We start from the raw sequence: 24,152 nt of genomic DNA on the forward strand, positions 1-24,152 counted from the left end.
CGTCTGTTCGTGCTCGAAAAAAGCGTTATTTACCAAGTTTTGCGCACAACATTGCAGAGGTGTTGCGGATATTTTCTTTGTCCACCAAAAAAGATTATCACATTTGCGTCTATGTTGTCATCATGAAACATGGTTGTCAACGAACCCTACTTAGAGCATCGTTGAGAATTGGTGTCAAATCAACGGCCGATATAGCGACATTTAGTACCTCTGAGAACTTTAATGCTGGCAGCGAGATGAGTTGTAGATAAAACCCATAAATGTAGATCGATGATGTAGCCTAAATAAACTAACACGTATGGTTCGAGATCAAAACCTATTTTTTTTTAGCAAAAGTGAAACTTTTTTTTTATTCCTTTATTTATTTAGTAGGCACTCTGTGTTCGATGACTGCTACAGTGCCGAGATCTACTGTGGTATTCTCGTCGCATAGAATCCACACATAATCTATTTTTAGATTACCTATTGTCCATATCATCGTCCGTTCGTTCGTCCATATCGTCCAAAGCTTTCAATTAATAACTTGAGAAATACTAAAAAAAAAACTAATTTGAATAGCATGCCAAGCTCCAATTGGAATGTAGAGCCATTAAAAAAGACGAAGATGACACATGATAAACGGGCGTTGGTTAACCTGAAGGGATAAGCCTTAAAACTGAATAAACCCCCCAGAGTTCGGAACGCCGTATAGTGTTAGATTCATTGATCAAAGAAATCTGAAAACAAGCGTCCTTCAAGTTTACTACCGAGTAGTATTTAACTTTCCCTACTCGGAGGAAAATCTCACCAATGTTTCGCATAGCATACGAATCATTTTTGGTCCACGAGTTAATATTCCGTAAGTCTTGGCAGATTTCCAATTTACCATTCATCTTTCTCACTGGTACTAACACGCTTGCCCAATGCCTACTCACTCGTGCATTCTTCCATGGCGTCCATCCTCTTATATCGCTCGATCTCGGCCTGAATTTGTTCCAACACAGTTCAATAGCTTCTCTTGGAGTCTAAAGTCCCGCTGTTGATAAATGTGAAGCTTCTGATGCTTTTCTGCCTGGTTGCCTTCGTCCATCCTATCTTTAGATCCTTTCAAGAGGCTCGGAAGCCTCCTTTCAAGAGGCTCGGAAGCCTCCTTTCAAGAGGCTCGGAAGCCTCCTTTCAAGAGGCTCGGAAGCCTCCTTTCAAGAGGCTCGGAAGCCTCCTTTCAAGAGGCTCGGAAGCCTCCTTTCAAGAGGCCTCGGAAGCCTCCTTTCAAGAGGCTCAAGCCTCCTTTCAAGAGGCTCAGGAAGCCTCCCTTCAAGAGGCCAGGTAGCCTCCTTTCAAGACGCGCGGAAGCCTCCTTCCAAGAGGCTCGGACGCCTCCTTTCAAGGGGCTCGGAAGCCTCCTTTCAAGAGGCTCGGAAGCCTCCTTTCAAGAGGCTCAGGCCTCCTTTCAAGGCTCAGGAAGCCTCCTTTCAAGAGGCCTCAGAGCCTCCTTTCAAGAGACTCAGGAAGCCTCCCTTTCAAGAGGCTCAGGCCTCCTTTCAAGAGGCTCCAGCCTCCCTTTCAAGAGGCTCAGGAAGCCTCCTTTCAAGAGGCTCAGGCCTCCTTTCAAGAGGCTCAGGCCTCCTTTCAAGAGGCTCGGAAGCCTCCTTTCAAGAGGCTCAGAGCCTCCTTCAAGAGGCTCGGAAGCCTCCTTTCAAGAGGCTCAGGCCTCCTTCAAGAGGCTCGGAAGCCTCCTTTCAAGAGGCTCAGGAAGCCTCCTTTCAAGAGGCTCGGAAGCCTCCTTCAAGAGGCCCAGCTCAAGAGCCTCCTTTCAAGAGCTCTGGAAGCCTCCTTTCAAGAGGCTCAGGAAGCTCCTTTCAAGAGGCTCAGAGCCTCCTTTCAAGAGGCCCGGAAGCCTCCTTTCAAGAGCCTGAAGCCTCCTTCAAGAGGCTCAGGAAGCCTCCCCTTCAAGAGGCCCAGAAGCCTCCTTCAAGAGGCTCCAGAAGCCTCCTTTCAAGAGGCTCAGGAAGCCTCCTTTCAAGAGGCCCGGAAGCCTCCTTTCAAGAGGCTCAGAGCCTCCTTTCAAGAGGCTCAGAGCCTCCTTTCAAGAGGCTCAGAGCCTCCTTTCAAGAGGCCTGGAAGCCTCCTTCAAGAGGCCTCAAGCCTCCTTCAAGAGGCCTGAAGCCTCCTTTCAAGAGGCTCAGGAAGCCTCCTTTCAAGAGGCTCAGAGCCCTCCTTTCAAGAGGCTCAGAGCCTCCTTTCAAGAGGCCTCAAGAGCCTCCTTTCAAGAGGCTCAGAGCCTCCTTTCAAGAGGCCTGGAAGCCTCCTTTCAAGAGGCTCAGGAAGCCTCCTTTCAAGAGCTCAGAAGCCTCCTTTCAAGAGGCTCAAGCCTCCTTTCAAGAGGCTCGGAAGCCTCCTTTCAAGAGGCTCAGAAGCCTCCTTTCAAGAGCTCAGAAGCCTCCTTTCAAGAGGCTCAGAAGCCTCCTTCAAGAGGCTCAGAAGCCTCCTTTCAAGAGGCTCCAGGCCTCCTCGCCTCCTTTCAAGAGGCCCAAGAAGCCTCCTTTCAAGAGGCTCCAAGCCTCCTTTCAAGAGGCTCAGAAGCCTCCTTTCAAGAAAGCTCAAGAGGCCTCGAAGCCTCCTTTCAAGAGGCTCAGGCCTCCCCTTCAAGAGGGCCTCCTCCTTCAAGAGGCTCAGGCCTCCTTTCAAGAGGCTCGGAAGCCTCCTTCAAGAGGCCCGGAAGCCTCCTTTCAAGAGGCTCGGAAGCCTCCTTTCAAGAGGCCTGGAAGCCTCCTTCAAGAGGCCCAAGCCTCCTTTCAAGAGGCCCAGCCTCCTTCAAGAGGCTCAGAAGCCTCCTTTCAAGAGGCTCAGGAAGCCTCCTTTCAAGAGGCTCAGGCCTCCTTTCAAGAGGCTCGGAAGCCTCCTTTCAAGAGAGCTCAGAGCCTCCTTTCAAGAGCTCAGAGCCTCCTTTCAAGAGGCTCAGAAGCCTCCTTTCAAGAGCTCAGGAAGCCTCCTTTCAAGAGGCTCAGAGCCTCCTTTCAAGAGGCTCAGGCCTCCTTTCAAGAGGCTCCAGGCCTCCTTTCAAGAGGCTCGGAAGCCTCCTTTCAAGAGGCTCAGGAAGCCTCCTTTCAGAGGCTCAGAGCCTCCTTTCAAGAGCTCAGCCTCCTTTCAAGAGCTGGAAGCCTCCTTTCAAGAGCTCAGAGCCTCCTTTCAAGAGGCCTGGAAGCCTCCTTTCAAGAGGCTCAGGAAGCCTCCTTTCAAGAGGCTCAGAGCCTCCTTTCAAGAGGCTCGGAAGCCTCCTTTCAAGAGGCTCGGAAGCCTCCTTTCAAGAGGCTCAGAGCCTCCTTTCAAGAGGCTCGGAAGCCTCCTTCAAGAGGCTCAGGAAGCCTCCTTCAAGAGGCTCAGGCCTCCTCCTTTCAAGAGGCCTCCTTTCAAGGAAGCCTCCTTCAAGAGGCTCAGCCTCCTTTCAAGAGGCTCAGGAAGCCTCCTTTCAAGAGGCTCAGGAAGCCTCCTTTCAAGAGCTCCGGAAGCCTCCTTCAAGAGGCTCAGCCTCCTTTCAAGAGGCTCAGGAAGCCTCCTTTCAAGAGGCTCAGAGCCTCCTTTCAAGAGGCTCAGGAAGCCTCCTTTCAAGAGGCTCAGGCCTCCTTTCAAGAGGCCTGGAAGCCTCCTTTCAAGAGGCTCAGGAAGCCTCCTTTCAAGAGGCTCAGAGCCTCCTTTCAAGAGGCTCAGAAGCCTCCTTTCAAGAGGCTCAGGAAGCCTCCTTTCAAGAGGCTCAGGCCTCCTTTCAGAGGCTCAAGCCTCCTTTCAAGAGGCTCCAGGAAGCCTCCTTTCAAGAGGCTCAGAAGCCTCCTTTCAAGAGGCTCAGGAAGCCTCCTTTCAAGAGGCTCAGGAAGCCTCCTTTCAAGACTCAGAAGCCTCCTTTCAAGAGGCTCAGGCCTCCCTTTCAAGAGGCTCAGGCCTCCTTTCAGAGAACAGAAGCCTCCTTTCAAGAGGCTCAGGAAGCCTCCTTTCAAGAGGCCTCAGCCTCCTTTCAAGAGGCCCGGAAGCCTCCTTCAAGAGGCCTGGAAGCCTCCTTTCAAGAGGCCTGAAGCCTCCCTTTCAAGAGGCCTGAAGCCTCCTTTCAAGAGGCTCGGAAGCCTCCTTTCAGAGGCTCAGAAGCCTCCTTTCAAGAGGCTCAGAAGCCTCCTTTCAAGAGGCTCAGAAGCCTCCTTTCAAGAGGCTCGAAGCCTCCTTTCAAGAGGCCCGGAAGCCTCTTCAAGAGGCCCGGAAGCCTCCTTCAAGAGGCTCGGAAGCCTCCTTTCAAGAGGCTCAGAGCCTCCTTTCAAGAGGCTCAGGAAGCCTCCTTTCAAGAGGCCTGGAAGCCTCCTTTCAAGAGGCTCAAGCCTCCTTCAAGAGGCTCAGAGCCTCCTTTCAAGAGGCCTCGGAAGCCTCCTTTCAAGAGGCCTGGAAGCCTCCTTTCAAGAGGCCTGGAAGCCTCCTTTCAAGAGGCTCAGAAGCCTCCTTTCAAGAGGCTCAGGAAGCCTCCTTCAAGAGGCTCAGAGCCTCCTTTCAAGAGGCTGGAAGCCTCCTTTCAAGAGGCCTCGGAAGCCTTCTTACAAGAGACCCGGAAGCCTCACTTCAAGAGGCTCAGAAGCCTCCTTTCAAGAGGCTCGGAAGCCTCCTTTCAAGAGGCTCAGGCCTCCTTTCAAGAGGCCTGGAAGCCTCCTTCAAGAGGCTCGGAAGCCTCCTTTCAAGAGGCCTGGAAGCCTCCTTTCAAGAGGCCTGGAAGCCTCCTTTCAAGAGGCTCGGAAGCCTCCTTTCAAGAGGCTCAGGCCTCCTTTCAAGAGGCTCGGAAGCCTCCTTTCAAGAGGCTCAGCCTCCTTTCAAGAGGCTCAGGAAGCCTCCTTTCAAGAAGGCTCAAGAGCCTCCCTTTCAAGAGGCCTGGAAGCCTCCTTTCAAGAGAGCTCGGAAGCCTCCTTTCAAGAGGCTCAGAAGCCTCCTTTCAAGAGGCTCAGAAGCCTCCTTTCAAGAGGCCTGGAAGCCTCCTTTCAAGAGGCTCTGGAAGCCTCCTTCAAGAGGCTCGAAGCCTCCTTTCAAGAGGCCTGGAAGCCTCCTTCAAGAGGCTCAAGCCTCCTTTCAAGAGGCCTCAAGCCTCCTTCAAGAGGCTCAAGCCTCCTTTCAAGAGGCCTGGAAGCCCTTCAAGAGGCTCAGCCTCCTTTCAAGAGGCTCAAGCCTCCTTCAAGAGGCTCGGAAGCCTCCTTCAAGAGGCTCGGAAGCCTCCTTTCAAGAGGCCCGGAAGCCTCCTTCAAGAGGCTCAGAAGCCTCCTTTCAAGAGGCTCCGGAAGCCCTTTCAAGAGGCTCTGGAAGCCTCCTTTCAAGAGGCCTGGAAGCCTCCTTTCAAGAGGCTCAAGCCTCCTTCAAGAGCTCAGAGCCTCCTTTCAAGAGGCCTGGAAGCCTCCTTTCAAGAGGCTCAGGCCTCCCCTTTCAAGAACTCCAGGAAGCCTCCTTTCAAGAGGCTCAAGAGGCCTCCTTTCAAGAGCTCAGGGAAGCCTCCTTTCAAGAGGCTCAGCCTCCTTTCAAGAGGCCTCAAGCCTCCTTTCAAGAGGCCTGGAAGCCTCCTTCAAGAGGCTCAGGAAGCCTCCTTTCAAGAGGCTCGGAAGCCTCCTTTCAAGAGGCAGGAAGCCTCCTTTCAAGAGGCCTGGAAGCCTCCTTTCAAGAGGCCTGGAAGCCTCCTTTCAAGAGGCTCAGAGCCTCCTTTCAAGAGGCTCAGAAGCCTCCTTTCAAGAGGCCTGGAAGCCTCCTTTCAAGAGGCTCAGGAAGCCTCCTTTCAAGAGGCTCGGAAGCCTCCTTCAAGAGGCTCAGAGCCTCCTTTCAAGAGGCCTGGAAGCCTCCTTTCAAGAGGCCTGGAAGCCTCCTTTCAAGAGGCTCAGGAAGCCTCCTTTCAAGAGGCTCAGGAAGCCTCCTTTCAAGAGGGCCCGGAAGCCTCCTTTCAAGAGGCTCAGAGCCTCCTTTCAAGAGGCCTCGGAAGCCTCCTTTCAAGAGGCTCGGAAGCCTCCTTCAAGAGGCCCAGGAAGCCTCCTTTCCAAGAGGCTCAGGAAGCCTCCTTTCAAGAGGCCTGGAAGCCTCCTTTCAAGAGGCTCAAGCCTCCTTTCAAGAGGCTCAGGAAGCCTCCTTTCAAGAGGCTCAGGCCTCCTTTCAAGAGGCTCTGGAAGCCTCCTTTCAAGAGGCTCAGAGCCTCCTTTCTCAAGAGGCCTGGAAGCCTCCTTTCAAGAGGCCTCAGCCTCCTTCAAGAGGCCTGGAAGCCTCCTTTCAAGAGGCTGGAAGCCTCCTTTCAAGAGGCCTGGAAGCCTCCTTTCAAGAGGCTCCAGCCTCCTTTCAAGAGGCTCAGGAAGCCCTCCTTTCAAGAGGCTCCAAGCCTCCTTCAAGAGGCTCAGGCCTCCTTTCAAGAGGCCTCAGCCTCCTTTCAAGAGGCTCAGGCCTCCTTTCAAGAGGCCCGGAAGCCTCCTTCAAGAGGCTCAGGCCTCCTTTCAAGAGGCTCAGCTCCTTCAAGAGGCCTCAGCTCCTTCAAGAGGCCCGGAAGCCTCCTTTCAAGAGGCCTGGAAGCCTCCTTTCAAGAGGCTCAGAAGCCTCCTTTCAAGAGGCTCCAGCCTCCTTTCAAGAGGCCTGGAAGCCTCCTTTCAAGAGGCCTCAGCCTCCTTTCAAGAGGCCCGGAAGCCTCCTTTCAAGAGGCCCGGAAGCCTCCTTTCAAGAGGCTCAGGAAGCCTCCTTTCAAGAGGCCTCGAAGCCTCCTTTCAAGAGGCTCAGAGCCTCCTTTCAAGAGGCTCAGCCTCCTTTCAAGAGGCCTGGAAGCCTCCTTTCAAGAGGCCTGAAGCCTCCTTTCAAGAGGCTCAGGCCTCCTTTCAAGAGGCTCAGGAAGCCTCCTTTCAAGAGGCTCGAAGCCTCCTTTCAAGAGGCTCAGGCCTCCTTTCAAGAGGCTCAGGAAGCCTCCTTTCAAGAGGCTCAGGAAGCCTCCTTTCAAGAGAGGCTCAGGAAGCCTCCTTTCCAAGAGGCCTGGAAGCCTCCTTTCAAGAGGCTCAGAAGCCTCCTTCAAGAGGCTCAGAGCCTCCTTTCAAGAGGCTCAAGCCTCCTTTCAAGAGGCCTGGAAGCCTCCTTCAAGAGGCCTGGAAGCCTCCTTTCAAGAGGCTCAGCCCTTCAAGGCCCAAGCCTCCTTTCAAGAGGCTCTGGAAGCCTCCTTTCAAGAGGCCTGGAAGCCTCCTTCAAGAGGCCCAAGCCTCCTTTCAAGAGGCTCGGAAGCCTCCTTTCAAGAGGCTCCAGCCTCCTTCAAGAGGCCTGGAAGCCTCCTTTCAAGAGGCTCGGAAGCCTCCTTTCAAGAGGCCTGGAAGCCTCCTTTCAAGAGGCTCAGGAAGCCTCCTTTCAAGAGGCCTCAGAAGCCTCCTTTCAAGAGGCCTCAGGCCTCCTTTCAAGAAGGCCTGGAAGCCTTCAAGAGGCTGGAAGCCTCCCTTCAAGAGGCTCAGGAAGCCTCCTTTCAAGAGGCTCAGCCTCCTTCAAGAGGCTCAGGAAGCCCTTTCAGAGGCTCAGGAAGCCTCCTTTCAAGAGGCCTGGAAGCCTCCTTTCAAGAGGCTCAGGAAGCCTCCTTTCAAGAGCTCAGAAGCCTCCTTTCAAGAGGCTCAGAGCCTCCTTTCAAGAGGCTCAGGAAGCCTCCTTTCAAGAGGCTCAGAGCCTCCTTTCCAAGAGGCTCCAGGAAGCCTCCTTTCAAGAGGCTCAGGAAGCCTCCTTTCCAAGAGCTCCAGAAGCCTCCTTTCAAGAGGCTCGGAAGCCTCCTTTCAAGAGGCTCGCAAGCCTCCTTTCAAGAGGCTCGCAAGCCTCCTTTCAAGAGGCTCGGAAGCCTCCTTTCAAGAGGCTCGGAAGCCTTCTTTCAAGAGGCTCGGAAGCCTCCTTTCAAGAGGCTCGGAAGCCTCCTTTCAAGAGGCTCGGAAGCCCCTTTGTCTATCGTCTTCTCTCAGGGTTTGAATCCAAAGGAGAATGGGAAAATCTCTCACTTATCATATCTGTGTACACTCTCAATAGGTAGCATACAATGAGAGAAGTTTTCGGTAGCTGTTAGGATAATGAACTGATTCGGGGGACTACAACCCAGGATATATATTTTTTTAATAAGCCCCAATTGCGGGGGGCACCGGTACTGATGATGCATTTCATCTTGTGCGAGAGCAAAGTGATTTATCAAACCCCTTCGGCCCAATCTACCACCGAGCTGTGAGGAAAAGTCAATGCACTTAGTAGCAAGCCGACGCTTTTAGAAAATAATCTGCCTATCCGAATTAGTTTATTTCCAACTTGTATACAAGTGCAATAGTTTTGTTTTCATGGCTTCTTATGATTCGAATAGGTTTTTGCCTCTCTTTTATCGTTGTTCGTTATCTATTGAGAGCGATTTCTACAATCCCTGTCTTCGATCTTGTAAATAATCGAATCAATCGTATCTTGATTGCTCATTCTTGCTTATTCCGTCTTGTCGTGTTTGATCCTGTCTTCCCTGCACGGTTAGATGGCTTTACCCATTAATGGGTACTATGTTATTGTTGATATTATTCCCACCTTGAAAATTCACCCATTTTCTTGAAAAAGTGCCACTACCCATTTTAATAGGTAGTGGCGCTTTTTAAAGAAAATGGGTGAATTTTTCACGGTAGGAATAATATCAAAAATAACATAGTACCCATTAATGGGTAAAGTCATCTAACCGTGTGGTATTGTTCCATTAAATTTTCATTCCGTGATTAAAGGTAAGCGAAATAGACCAACATTTAGAAGCATCCCGGGTGCAGACGTTGTTATTTGTGATCTTTTAACATCAACGCTAATCCTTCCGGGTCAAAAGACTTCCCGCCAGTAACTGGAGAAAGCGAAGGATAGCTCGCCGAACGAAAAACGCTGGTTGATTGGAGACCTTCGGCAGGACTTGAAAGTTTTGTAACGTTCAGTCCTATGAGCCGTTGAAAATCGGCTGGATACTTCCCAATACGAACGATGCAGATTATTCTCTAAGGGCGTCGGATTGTCACTAAGGTCTAGGCTTGCTACTAATTGCATTGACTTTTCCTCTCGGCTCGGTGGCAGATTGGGCCGATTTGACGGATTGTTGGAAATTCAATCACTTGATACCTTAAATGATCGTTTCACCCTCAAAGTGTTCATATTTCACTACTTATCTTTACTGGATGACCAGTGGAAACTTCGAGAGTGCTACGACGGCCTTCTTTCTGGCTTTATCAACACAAAGCGATTCATCCGACCACCAATAAAGGGCGTTACGTTCATGTAGTAGTAATGGTTTTAGGGACGGATGAAACGGCGGGGAATCGAGGACGATCTTGGAGAAGTCGGGAAGCGTCTGACGTTGTTGTCAAAGGACTGCCAATTGGCAGCATCATAGGGATGGTGGGGCCCGCTGGGGACCTGAATTAAAAAAATTGTTGCTACCGTGAAGGATGTAAGCAATCTCTTACTTTAGCATGGGAGAAGAGGGCGATTGATGGTGGTCACGTCGATGGCGATAACCGTATGGCCGTTTGAAAAGTTAAGTAAAATCCATAGTTGAGGGCAGCAAAATGAAATGTCCATTAAAAATTAGAAATTTTCCATAAACAATTAGGAAATTGCCAATAAAGAAATCAGGGTATCAGCAATAAATAAATATAAAATTTCCACAAATAAAACAAAATTTCCATAAACAATTAAGAATTTTCCACAAAACAAAAATAAATAAGCGCATTCAAAAGCAAAAATAGCAATTATAAAAGAAGAACTTTCCATAAAGAAATGAAAATGTTCCAAGGAAAAAATACAAAAGTTTCATAAATAAATCGATACTAGCAATAAACAATTACCGTCAACTGGGGGGAAGATGATCATTGAGGTGAAGATGATCATTTGATGTGTCAGTCAAAAGTGCCAAATTTTTTTATGAAACGGTAGACAGGAATATTCTCCGTTCAAGTAATGTTACCGCTAGGTAGAAATCCGAGTTTTTCGATTATAATCATGAAAATGTATTTTGTGGAAGAAAGAGAGAGATAGTCATAAATGACGCTATTTTCGTTTCAAATATTGACTTCGTAGACTTCTTTACGTAGTAAATTCAACATTCATACAAATAACATAGTGTATTTTGACTACTAGGTCATAAAGATTTTAGTAGAGCTGTCTTGATCAACTTCACCCCAAACCAGATTACTCAAAAAATGTGTGATAATTTAATTTATTTTAATAAATGCAAATGCATTTCAGAAAACTAAAGTTGTTGATTATTGCAACGTATAGCAGTACATGTTTTGAAAATATTTGTTTCGATTTAAAATGTAAACACACATTGTTATTGCATGTTTTGTCTTAAAAATGATCATCTTCCCCCCAGTTGACGGTACAACATTTTCCCCAAAATAAATATTTTTTTTCCATAAAAATTTTCCACAAAATAATCAATAAAGAGCAATAAAAAAATAAGAAAATTTCCATAAAAAAATACAAGAAAGCAATAAAGCTGATGAAATTTTGGGGGTTTGAAGGGGTCATCTATGGAAAAAAGCACAGTTTAATTGCTTTTTTATATTTCTTTATGGAAATTTTCTTATTTTTTTATTGCTCTTTATTGATCATTTTGTGGAAATATTTTATTTTTTTATGGAAAAAATATATTTATTATGTGGAAAATTTAATATTTTTTTTTTTGCTAATATTGATTTATTTATGGAAATTTTGTATTTTTTTTTTTCGTGGAACATTTTATTTTTTTAATGAAAAATTCTTCTTTTATAATTGCAATTTTTGCTTTTAAAAAGACTTTTTTATTTTTGATCTTTGAAAAAAATTTATTTGTTTATGGAAATTTTGTTTTATTTGTGAACATTTTATATTTATTTATTGCTCATACCCTGATTTCTTTATTGGCCATCTTCTATTTTTATATGGGAATTTTCTAATTGTTTAGGGGGAGTATTTATTTGAGTAATAGTTGAGGGACTAGATGTGCCTCCTCGAATCCTCCAGTAAGTTGACACTACGGAGATCCGACCTTGTACCTCCCCAGGTCGCGTGGTGAGAGAGAAAGGAAGGAGAAGGAGTCTCACGACATCTCATGATATCACTCACCTTTTGTTTGATGTCTGGAAGCGTTTCACATAAGAGGTAGACATTCATCACGCTCATGCTTACTTAATGCTTACTCAGAGACGAACTTCAACAACTGGGAGGTCTACGCTGAACTGAAGTGCGTCAAAGGGGATCTCCCGAAGGATTTCGATTGTCACGGAATGCCGGATATTTTGCAGATTCCCTAACTTCCCTTCAAGGGAACGATATATTAAGACTAGTGAGATACGGTTTACCTCCCGAATCCAGCTACAATCCAGGGTAAACTGTCGTTGTTCAACAGTTCCATGTTGGACAGGTTGTTCTGTTGTACTGCGCTTTGGAAGTCGGATGGTTACCCTCGGACGTATCTAGAAGGGTACGGTAGTGTTTTGGATGGTCAAGCCTGGGTGACCTTTGGGCCCAAAGACCGGGACGACAAATAGAGCATAGCTCGCATACGATAGATGCCCACTGCGGGACGTCAAAATCGTCATCGGTGACATGAACGCACAGGTAGGAAGGGAGGAAATGTATAGACCGGTCATCGGACCGGATAGTCTGCACACCGTATCGAATGACAACGGCCAACGATGCATAAACTTCGCAGCCTCCCGCGGAATGGTAGTCCGATGCACCTTCTTTCCCCGCAAAAATATCCACAAGGCCACATGGAGATCACCTAATGCAAGAATCCGCGTGGACCAAGGTATCCCATACGGCCCAGCAAGGAGAATGTTCGAAGCCCGCTCCGGATCTGGACAAACCGGCTCTTTCGCTCAAGCAACTACCCAAAGCAAGGACCAGGAGATCGCAGATTTGAGGAAAATGGTCAAGGACCTGCAAGCGAACAAGACCAGCCAGACATCGGGAGTTGGCAACCGCATGGAGGCCATCCAACAAAACGGCACAATCGAGGATCTGATCCGAAAAGTGTCGGAGCTGACGGAAACCATTGGCAAGCTGCAAGCTAGTCTCGACGTGAAGGATCAAGTCATCGAGAAGCTGCGCGCCATCATTCTTTGCCGATCGCTTGAAGTAGCCGGTTGTGAAGGACCGTGTCTCTATCGCAGGCAGTTTCTTTATCGCTACATAGTGGAGTTTTTTCTCAGTTTATTACTGAGTTTTTTATATCATTAGTTATCCCACTGTGGATATTGTTATTGCCGTAGGCGAATCGTGGTTGGTGAAGAAGGTGCACGGTCAACTAAAGGGTTGTACGTGCATTGTGAAGCGAAACATCATTGGTCTTCATCCAGTCAGCGGAAGGCCGAAAAGCAGCAGCAACAACGGGTGCAGATTACCTACCTACCCGAACGGGAACGGATAAGTAGAAACACATTAGACTGTTATCGCCGTTTCAATTGAAATATACCTACGCTCACCACACAACAGTGGTCGAGTTTCTGTTCGTTCCACTTGTGTCGCCTGGTACAGGGTGCGACAAAAATAAGTGTAATCGTAAATTGATATTGAATAACTGAATTTATTATTATTATTATTATTATTACTATTATTACTATTATTATTACGCTTTATAATATTCAGTTTAGTTTGCAGTTTCCTTTCTCTTTTTGAGTTTTTTTTTCATTCACTTTGACTCATCCCGCGTTTGATGGATGTAGAAAACGGAGGCGAAACGCCTCCAAAAGATAATGTTGTCCGCACGCGTTTCTATCAAGCATCTTCTCCTGGGCCTTGGGTTGTTTACTTTCGGCAGAAAGCGAAAAGCCTAGATTTCCTAGGAATAAAGCGTGATTTGACGCGTCGTTTTCCTAAGACTGATTTTCATCAGATCAATAGGAACAAACTACGTGTAACCGCACCTACGTACCAGGGATGCAAATGCTATCGCAAAAGACCAGAACTATAATGTGGAATATTTGGTTTATGTCCCTCGCGGGAGGTCGAGGTTGAAGGCGTAATTAACGCAGCGAGCCTGACTTGCAAGGATGTACTTGCAGGAAAAGGCCGTTTAAAGAATGCCCTGCAGTCTACCGTGGATATTCTGGACTGCAAGGAATTGCATTCAGCAGCTATGGTAGATGGTAAAAAAGTATATTCGAAGTCAGGTTCGCTACGGGTAACGTTTGCCGGTTCGATACTCCCAAAATATGTAGATATCGAAAATATGTTGTTTCCGGTGCGTCTTTTTGTACCCAGAGTTTTCAATTGTACCAACTGCAAACAGTTGGGGCACACTGCCGAGTTTTGCGACAACAAGCCCCGTTGTGGCAAATGTTTTGAAAGGCATAGGGAGGAGTCCTGCCAACAACAAGTTACAAAGTGCGCTTATTGTGGCATGGACCCTCCCCATGGTTTGCAAGAATGTCCGGTGTACAAAAAGCGCACCCAAAAAGTTAAGCGTTCATTAGTACAGCGCTCTAAGCAGTCGTATGCAGAAATGGTGAAGTCGCAAGACACATCCGCAACTGCCAACGCAACGGCTGCTATTTCAGCTGCCGTTCATGTAAGTGATTTTTATGATGTCATTTCCATAGACGAATCGGACTCTGACGTAGCCGATATGGATGATTCTGCGGAGGTACACGTACCCGAAAAGAGGAAGAAACTGTCTTCCCCGGGATTGCGCCGTAAGAAAACAAAAATCATCCCTAGAAGCTTGCCGAAATCTGATGGTAATGGGGATTATTTAAAATTCCGAAGCAGCCTGTCTATACTGCTCCTTTTGACCCATGTTGCAGTAAGACATTCCCGCCATTGCCTAAAACTGATGTTACAAAGAAACATCAGGCAAGGAATATCTCTGAGCAGAAAACTGCTACTCGCACTTCTAAGAAAAGAATCTCGTCCAAGCGAGGATTGATATCCTTTAAGGATCTTGTGGATCGTATTTTGAACTTGTTCAATATTCCGAATTCATTGAGGCCAATCATTGACCTCTTTATACCAACAGTAGAAAGTTATCTGAAGCAATTGACTGTTTCATGGCCCCTTCTTGCAGGACTTGTATCTTTCGATGGATAATACAGCCATACAAGATACAATCACTGTGCTGCAGTGGAACTGTCATAGTCTGAAACATAAATTGGACGTGTTTAAGTTTTTAATTCGCAACTCCGATTGCGATATATTTGCACTCTGTGAAACATGGCTTTCTTCTGAAGATGAAATCAACTTCCACGATTTTAACATTATTCGCCAAGATCGGAATGATCATTATGGTGGCGTTCTTTTGGGAATCAAAAATGTCACACTTTCTACAAAATTCCCATTCCGACTGTTAATGGTTTAGAAATCGTCGCTTGCCAAGTAAATGTAAAGAATAAAGACCTTTGCATAGCTTCAGTGTATATTCCCCCAAATGCCTCACTTAATCGTCGGCATCTTTGGAGCGCAGTCTCTCTCTTATCATCCCCAGTTTTAATACTGGGTGATATGAATGCACATGGTATTGCATGGGGCGAAACTAGAGACGATAACAGAGCGCCTATTTTCTATGATTTGTGCGACGATTTCAACTTGAATATTTTGAACACAGGCGAAGTAACTCGAATAGGACCTCAAGGTCAGGAAAGTCGAATAGATCTGTCTTTATGCTCTAATTCACTATCATTAGATTCCACGTGGAAGGTAATCCAAGATCCCCATGGTAGTGACCACATGCCGATAGTCACCACAATCAAAAGCGGCTATCAACGATCAGTGCCAGTTAATGTTCCTTTCGACCTCACGAAAACATTGACTGGCAAAAATTTGCATCGGCGGTAAACATTGGTATTGAATCAACTGATATTCTTCCTCCACTGGATGAGTATCGATTCCTTACCGAATTGATTCATAAAAGCGCACTAGAAGCTCAGAAACGACGCGTTCCAAGTACATCTGTCATAAGAAGACCAGCCACTCCTGGATGGGATGATGAATGTACTAAGTTGTATTCCGAGAAATCTGATGCCTTCAAGGCTTTCCGTAAACACGGAAGGTCTGAGCTTTTCGAAGAGTATTTGAGGCTTGAAAGAAAGCTCAAAAATCTTCTCAAGGCAAAAAACGTAGCTACTGGCGACGTTTTGTCGAGGACTATCACGAGAAACCTCAATGACAACACTTTGGAAAACGGCCCGCAACATGCGGAACCGCATTTCCACCAACGAGAGTGAAGAATACTCCAATCGATGGATATTCAACTTCGCAAAAGGTCTGTCCAGATTCCGTACCAGCTGAACCGCTATTTCGAGAATCTACAGCTTGATCCCGGTTCTTTGGGTGGACCATTCTCAATGCTGGAACTATCTATGTCTCTTCTTTCATCAAACAATTCTTCTCCGGGATGCGATAATATCAAATTCAATCTTTTAAAAACCTCCGGATATCGCTAAAGACGATTACTTGACCTGTACAACTGTTTCATGGAGTACAACATCGTACCACCAGAATGGCGCCAGGTCAAAGTAATAGCTATTCAAAAGCCTGGGAAACCAGCGTCTAATCACAATTCATACCGACCGATTGCCATGCTATCATGCATGAGAAAATTATTGGAGAAAATGATCCTTTCAAGAATTGACCATTGGGTCGAGCAAAATGCATTACTGTCAAATACTCAATTCGGGTTTCGAAAAGGTAAAGGAACAAATGACTGTCTAGCGTTGCTCTCTTCAGATATACAGCTGGCCTATGCGCACAAGGAGCAACTGGCTTCAGTTTTCTTGGATATTAAGGGCGCTTTTGATTCTGTTTCCATAGAAGTACTGTCGGAAAATCTGCACAGTAGTGGATTACCCGTTATTTTGAATAATTTCTTGTACAATTTGTTGTCAGTAAAACACATGAACTTTACTCTCGGCACTCTGACAACTTCCAGAAATAGCTACATGGGCCTTCCCCAAGGTTCATGTTTAAGTCCCTTGCTTTACAATTTCTATGTTAAAGATATTGACAATTGTTTGGAAGGACAATGCACGCTTAGACAACTTGCAGATGATGCCGTGATCTCCCTAAGAGGTTCATGTGCAGAAGTCCTGCAAAGACCATTGCAAAATTCCCTAAATAACCTGACTGTTTGGGCCAGACATTTAGGGATCGAGTTCTCTCCGCAAAAACTCAATTGGTTGTGTTTACTAAGAAGCGGTACCCTGCTCAACTGAAACTAAAGCTGTTGAAAGATGACATAAACCAATCTTTATCTTCTAAATACCTTGGGGTCTGGTTTGATTCTAAGTGTACCTGGAAGACCCACATTGATTATTTGTTAGAGAAATGCCGAAAAGGATCCATTTCTCTCCGTTCTATCTCCGGAACATGGTGGGGCGCTCACCGGAAGACCTCATCAAACTATATAAAACGACTATTCTCTCTGTTTTAGAGTATGGCTCTTTCTGCTTCCTCTCAGCAGCTGAGTGCCACCTAATCAAATTGGAACGAATTCAATATCGTTGTTTGCGTATTGCCCTTGGCTGTATGCATTCAACGCATAACATGAGCCTGGAGGTGCTTGCTGGAGTCACTCCTTTAAAGCACCGTTACTGGGAGCTCTCACTTAGAATACTGATCAAATGTGGAACAAGTAACACACTTGTATTAGAAAACTTCGATAATATGCTTGAACTGGCTCATCATTCAAGATACCTGCGAGTCTATCTCAACTACATATCGACAGATCTCTGTCTTCCATGTTATAATCCACCTCGAGTTCACTTCGTCAACGACAGTTCCTCAATTGAATACGATCTGTCCATGAAACACGCTATTCAAGGAATACCAGATCATCTTCGACAAATATCTATCCCTTCCATTTTTTCTGAAAAATATGAACATGTCAATTGCAATTACAGGTATTTCACTGATGGTTCTCGCATTAACGGATCCACTGGCTTCGGTGTTTTCAACGTAAATTCAACCACCTTCCGAAAACTTCAAGAACCGTGTTCGGTTTATGTTGCTGAGCTGGCAGCAATTAATTTCGCTTTGGGGATAATTTCCGATCAGCCCGTAGACCATTATTTCATCTTCTCGGATAGTCTTAGTTCTATCGAGGCACTCCGGTCGATGAAACCTGTTAAGCACGCATCTTACTTTTTTACAACTGTAAGAGAGCAGATGCGTGATTTGGTCGAAAGATCATTTAAGATTACCTTTGTATGGGTCCCATCCCATTGCTTAATCTATGGCAATGAGAAGGCGGACTCGCTAGCAAAGGTGGGCGCACAGGAAGGTGAAGTTTATGATAGACAAATCTCGAACAACGAGTTTTTCCCATTAGTCCGTCAGAGTACTCTTCAAAATTGGCAAATGATTTGGTCACACAATGAACTTGGACGGTGGCTCTTTTCCATAGTTCCTAAAGTTTCTGCGCGAGCGTGGTTCAGAGGTGAGGACTTAAGCCGAGGCTTCATTCGCACGATGTCGAGACTTATGTCCAATCACTATTCACTAAACGCACACCTCTATAGAATAAACCTGGTTGATAGCAACCTATGTCGGTGTGGAGCCGGTTACGATGACATCGATCACGTAGTTTGGTATTGCTCGGAAAACGACGCCTCCAGAGAGCAACTATTGGATACCCTTGTGGCCCGAGGTAAACAACCCTACAGGGAAGTAAGAGGTGTTTTGGGGGATCGCGATGTGGTTTATATGCAGGCCATCTATGCCTTTCTTTGCTCGTCTGACATAAAAGTCTAATTCCCTATCTTTTTTCTTTCTCGTTTTTGTTTTTGTCTTATTGTTCTGTGTAATACGAAGCTATGGCCATCCGGAAGATGCTCCCTGACGAACCACAACTCGAGCCCGACGCTACGCCATACCGTTATTGACGTCAAATACCCGGATGAGCAGCTGAAATACCTCAAACCTAAATCCCAACCTAGTCCGTCCTGAAATTACGCAATCTAACCTTGAGTCGCCACGAGTATCTTGGTCTATACCCTTTCCCCTTACTAACTGTTGATGATAAGATGATATCGATTGTAAATATCATAAAGTCTCGGCTCCGTTAAGTGTTATACACGCCTGAGCCTGTCAAATAAACACAATAGATAAAAAAAAAAAAAAAGCTGCGCGCCATGGTCCAAAGCAGCGACGGCAAGGACACCAGAAAGACCAAGCAAGCCAAGCAAGCCAGCAAAGCAAGCTCAAGCAAGATGGACACAACTGTTTCTCCAAACCCGTACGACATCTTCAGCGACAGCGAGGAGATGGTCGTCACACCAACACCAACTCCCAAGCGCGATCGCGTCCCAAGTGACTCCAGCGAGAGTGGAAAGTCCTCAGCTGGAGCCCCACGGACGAAGCGTGTGACAGGTAGAACAGCCAAGTAAGTGGTTTAATAGGCTCTGTTTGCCTCTATTGTATCCTACAAGCTTTTACCTACCCAAACCCCCTCCCATCCTTTTCAATCCTCACTTCAAAACAAATACTTCCCACAATGATGTGCAAGCCGAGCCTCCCAGACGAGTACTAGTTACTCAAACCTTATCAACTTCTATTCTACCTTTCAACACACCCAACACCCACCCGCCCAATCCCGTGCGAGAACACGTACCCGAAAAGGAAAGCAGCAACAACCAGGCCGCAGATGAGCATCCGAGTAGCCGGGGCCCCGACAGTGCGGAAGCTACACCCCTACCGGAACTGGCGGACAACCTCCGGCGCTCGGACGCTGTCCCTGCTAGCCAGGACACCGTGGGAGTCAAGCGCAAAGCAGACGGCGTACTTGATACGCTTTTCCTTTCCCCAACGGACGACGAGGGACACAAACGTCAAGCGCAAAGTAAGAGCGCCGCAATAGCGGACGAAGCCACATGCCTAAAGGACACCGCGGGAGTCAAGCGTAGAGCAGACGGCGTACTTGGGACGCTCTTTCTTTCCCCAACGGACAACGAGGGATCCAAGAGTCAAGCGCAAAGCACGGGTGCCGCAAATGCGGACGAAGATTCAAGCAAAAAGGACACCGTTGGAGTCAAGCGCAAAGCAGGTGGCGTACTTGGGACGCTTTTTCTTTCCCCAACGGACGACGAGGGAAGTCAAGTGCAAGCGCAAAGTAAAAGTGCCGCTACTGCGGACGAAGCAACGTCCTTCCCTCCGCTCGGAGTAGAATCATCGTCAGCTTTCCTATACGACCAACTGCATATGACCAGGTACGGCCCTGACGCCGTTATCAAGCCAGGACCCTCCCGTGAGTACCCAGCTTTCACCGCAATGTCAGCAGCCCTTGGGGGCGAGGAGCTTGCCTCCGGAAGAGCTCTGGGGGGGAGCACACCTCCACCACTCACTTTTTTGCCGTCGCCTCCCTCATCTCTGCCGGTTGCGGGTTCCGGACCCCCAACCCTCGATGACAGCATCTTTTCAGCGCCGCAGTCGCATGGCCCAGGTCCCCGCTCCATCACCTTGGCGCTCCAATGGAACGCCAATGGTTTCTTTAATAACCTCTGTGACCTAGAGCTGCTTGTCTCGGACTCTGAACCGATAGTCTTAGCTCTACAGGAGATCCACCGCGCAACTCCCTCCGCCATGGATCGGACACTAAGCGGACGTTATAAATGGTTCACCGAAGTCAGGGAAAACGTCTTCCAATCTGCTGCAGTTGGCGTCCTGAGTGAGGTCCCTGCCACCGAGATCCTCGTCGATGCCGTTTTCCCGATGGTCGCAGTCAGAGTAGAGTGGCCCCTCCCAATCACAATCGTATCGCTATACATCCCCAGTGGCAGGCACCAGAACCTGGAGCGTAACTTGGTGAGTATTTTTGAGACCCTACCATCACCAGTGCTCATCCTCGGAGATGTGAACGGCTACCACCACTCCTGGGGTAGCCGCTCTAACAACACTCGCGGCAACGCCGTTTTCAACGCCGCAACCGAAACAGGACTGGTTGTCTTGAACGATGGCACCCCAACCTTCCGCCGAGGGTTGACGGAGTCTGCCATCGACGTTTCACTAGCTTCGAGTTCGGTCGTCGGTAGGCTGCTCTGGTTCACGGACGGTAACCCCAGAGGCAGCGACCACGCGCCTATTCTCGTGGCGCTTGACAGCGTGCCCACCAACATTTCGCGTCGTCCCCGTTGGCTTTATGACCAAGCCGACTGGAGAGGCTTCCATCAAGAGATAGAGAGAGAGCTAGAGGCAGGACCAAACCCAACAGCAATCGAACTATCGGAGGCCATCCACAGGGCCGCCAGCAAAACGATCCCAAAAACCAGCCCAAACCCGGGACGAAGATCCGTGCACTGGTGGAATGACGTGGCGAAGCAAGCGGTCAAAGACAGGAGGAAGGCCCTCCGGGCACTCAAGAGAGCGAAGAAACGGCTAGCACCGGATAGCCCCGACTTGGTAAATATCCGCACCGAGTACCAAGTTGCAAGAAACAAATGCAGGCAGACCATCCGGGAAGAAAAGGACCAGTCATGGACGGATTTCCTTGACGGCATCTCCAGTGACCAGTCCTCAACCGAGCTGTGGCGAAGGATCAACTGTTTTACAGGTAAGCGTCGATCCAAAGGTATTACTCTCTCCATAGATGGCACAATGCAGCGAGACCCCGCTATAGTTGCCGACGCCCTGGCCGAACACTTCCACCGGCAGTCCTCTTACCAGGAATACCCCGAGGAGTTCAGAAAGTCTCATCCCGACCCCTCAGCCGAAATCCTTGCCTTTCCGGTTCCTCCAGACGACGGAGCGAATTTCAACCGGCCTTTCTCGCTGGAGGAGCTGGAATTTGCGCTGTGGAAGGGGAAGGGAAAGTCTGCCGAACCCGATAACCTAGGCTATCCAATGCTGAAGAACCTCCCCCCAAGCGGAAAAGTTGCCCTCCTTGAGGCCCTCAACAAGGAGTGGCAATGTGGCACGCTTCCCGCAGAATGGAGGTCAAGCATCGTGGTTCCCATCCCTAAGAACCAAGGTCCATCTACCGAAGCCAGCAGCTACCGTCCGATAGCTCTAACGAATGTAAGCGCCAAGATCCTGGAGAGGCTTGTAAACCGAAGGCTGACCGAATACCTGGAAAGCACTGGCCGTTTTGACAGTCGACAGCACGCCTTCCGCTCCGGAAGAGGAACCGGAACCTACCTGGCCTCCCTAAGCCAGATCCTCCAGGAAGCAAAGGAAGCATGTCACCATGCTGAACTTGTGTCGCTGGACATATCTAAGGCCTACAACCGCACCTGGACACCGGGCATCCTGAAGAAATTGGCTCTTTGGGGGATTTCCGGCAACCTCCTCCATTTCGTAAAAAATTTTCTGCTCGATCGGTCCTTCCGAGTACAACTCGGATCGCACGCCTCAGGACCCATGAAGGAGGAAACCGGAGTCCCTCAAGGATCCGTAATAGCCGTAACACTCTTCCTGATAGCCATGGAGGAAGTTTTCACCAACCTGCCCCAGGGAGTCTACATCCTTGTTTATGCGGATGATATCCTGCTGGTCGTCACCGGCAAACACCCGAAAGCGTTGAGAAGGAAGGCCCAAGCAGCCGTAAGCAGAGTGGGAAAATGGGCCCGTGCAGTCGGCTTCCAAATGGCAGCTAGTAAGTGCGTCAGGGTCCACATTTGTGACAGCAACCACCGCCCACCTCGGCGCCCCATAACCCTCGACGGCAACGCAATCCCAATGCGTAACTGGGTAAAGCTGCTCGGCGTCACCTTACTTAACTTACTTACGGATCCTGTACACCTCCGGTGGTGCAAAGGGCCGACTTGAAAGATCTCCATCCTGAGCGTTGGCCGGCTATCGCTTTAACCTGTTGCCAGGTTAGATTTCGGTCGACTTCTTTTATTTCTTTATTGAGGCTTCGCCGCCATGAGCCTCTGGGTCTGCCTCTGCTGCGATGTCCCGCTGGGTTCCAGTCTAATGCTTGTTTACAGATTTCGTTTCCTCCCCTACGTAGAGTGTGGCCGACCCAGCCCCACTTCCGATCCCGAATTTCTGTTGCTATCGGCCTCTGGTGACAACGACGATGGAGCTCATTGTTTGAGATCCAGTTGTGAGGCCACCAGGCCCGAATTATATACCGCAGGCATCTGTTAATGAACACCTGCAGCCGTTGAGTGTTCTCCACTGATACACACCATGTTTCGCTAGCGTATAACAGCACAGATTTCACGTTAGAGTTGAAAATTCGTATTTTGGTGCGTTCACTTATCTGCCTGTTTTTCCAGATATTTCTTAAACTCGCAAAGGCAGCCCTTGCTTTCTTGATCCGTGCGCCTATGTCGATCTTGGTACCGCCGTCCGACGCCATTTGGCTACCAAGATATTGGAAGCTTTCAACATTCTCCACTGGTTGCCCGGCTACTGTGAAACTGGAAGGAGTCACCGTGTTTACATCCAACGATTTGGTTTTGTTGACGTTGATGACTAAACCTGCCGAGGAGGAGCGCTCGGCAAGGTCGTTGAGTTTACTCTTCATGTCAGAGCGCCGTTGTGCGAGGAGTGCAACGTCATCCGCCAATTCGAAGTCGTTTAGGTGCTCCATGGTTATAGGCTGCCATAACAGCCCGCGGTTTGGTTCACGGTCAATCGCACCTACCAGAATCTCATCGATTACGATGAGGAACAGTAACGGTGATAGGATACATCCTTGCCTCACACCAGCTACGACCCGGATAGGGTCGGACAGGACCCCATTGTGCAGCACTCTACACGAAAAGGCCTCGTAGAAAAGGCTCGGCGTCACCGTCGACAAAAAACTCACCTTCAAAAAACATTTTGAGAACACCCGCAGCGCCTGCAAGAACAGAACCAACATGGTAAAGCTGATATCCCGACGACGATCCAGGAGCGACCGCTCCACCCGAATCCGAGTAGCCGACGCGGTGATCACCAGCCGACTGACATACGGCATTGAATTGACCTCCTGGAATTTCCCGGAGAGCGCTGGCTAGAGCGCTGCACTGGGGCATTACCAAGATTTGGGAGGAGGAAGTTTTGCCGCAGGAGTGGATGGAAGGTGTCATGTGTCCCATCTACAAAAAGGGCGATAAGCTAGATTGTAGCAACTACCGCGCAATCACATTGCTGAACGCCGCCTACAAGATACTCTCCCAAATTTTATGCCGTCGACTAGCACCAACTGCAAGGGAGTTCGTGGGGCAGTACCAGGCGGGTTTTATGGGCGAACGTTCCACCACGGACCAGGTGTTCGCCATTCGCCAAGTACTGCAGCAATGCCGCGAATACAACGTGCCCACACATCATCTATTCATCGACTTCAAAGCCGCATATGATACAATCGATCGGGACCAGCTATGGCAGCTAATGCACGAACACGGTTTTCCGGATAAACTGACACGGTTGATCAAAGCGACGATGGATCGGGTGATGTGCGTAGTTCGAGTTTCAGGGGCATTCTCGAGTCCCATCGAAACCCGCAGAGGGTTACGGCAAGGTGATGGTCTTTCGTGTCTGCTATTCAACATCGCTTTGGGTAAGGACTGTACAGTTTATTGAGAGGACACTTTTACATAACGATATGATGCAGATAGATTGGTCAATTTCGATGGAGTTTGCTTTATCGTATATTATAATACACTGTCAATCAACTGTACTTTTTGAAAAGAGATAAAACAATTGAAATCTAACAAAATGGCGCCAATTGTCAAAACTTCTCATATTTCGCGTAAACATAAGCTTTTCAACAGTTTTTTGTATAAGCAAAATTTCCAGTTTGTAAAAAAATTGTAAATCGGCATGTCAACAAAATCATCAAGAAGATCAGAAAGAACCACACTTTAAATGATTTGTCGATATCTAGAAACAGTAGAGCCTGTGGCAGCCCGAAAACGGGATATAAACGGTTGAAGCTGTTGAAAATCCAACAAATTTAGATTGTTATGAATATCCCAAATTTCTGAGTTAGAATTGTTTCGTCGATAATCGGATTTCATTTCTAGAAGGCCAGACAATACATTCAATGAAAAGAAAACAGATTTCGAAAAAGATTGATGGTTTAAAAGCATCGACAATACAAAGTGTCCTCTTTATAAACTGAACAGTCCTTAATACGAAGAGCAGGGATTAAACACGAGTGGTAAAATTTTCAATAAGTCCGTCCAGCTATTTGGCTTCACCGACGACATAGATATTATGGCACGTAACTTTGGGAAGATGGAGGAAGCCTACATCAGACTGAA

General features: G+C 47.9%; 2 protein-coding genes across 2 annotated transcripts in view; one reads left to right on the forward strand and one right to left on the reverse strand.

The window, feature by feature from the left end:
- The window catches only part of LOC134224624 (uncharacterized), a 619,481-nt gene that overhangs the window by 146,428 nt on the left and 448,901 nt on the right, over nucleotides 1-24,152 (reverse strand). The window lies entirely within an intron of this gene.
- Nucleotides 16,351-18,044, forward strand: LOC134208310 (uncharacterized). Its single transcript, XM_062684318.1, has 2 exons — nucleotides 16,351-17,608; nucleotides 17,773-18,044. Exons 1-2 carry the CDS (start codon nucleotides 16,489-16,491, stop codon nucleotides 17,841-17,843), a joined length of 1,191 nt encoding a protein of 396 aa, XP_062540302.1. The 5' UTR covers nucleotides 16,351-16,488; the 3' UTR covers nucleotides 17,844-18,044.

The sequence above is a fragment of the Armigeres subalbatus genome, chromosome 1 (assembly GCF_024139115.2).
Source record: "Armigeres subalbatus isolate Guangzhou_Male chromosome 1, GZ_Asu_2, whole genome shotgun sequence".
Taxonomy (NCBI): domain Eukaryota; kingdom Metazoa; phylum Arthropoda; class Insecta; order Diptera; family Culicidae; genus Armigeres; species Armigeres subalbatus.

Coding starts and splice junctions, on each gene's coding strand:
- LOC134208310 (XM_062684318.1), top strand. CDS start 16,489: ATGCATTCAACGCATAACATGAGCCTGGAGGTGCTTGCTGGAGTCACT. Junction 17,609..17,772: donor GGATACCCTTGTGGCCCGAG/GTAAACAACCCT, acceptor TGTAATACGAAG/CTATGGCCATCCGGAAGATG.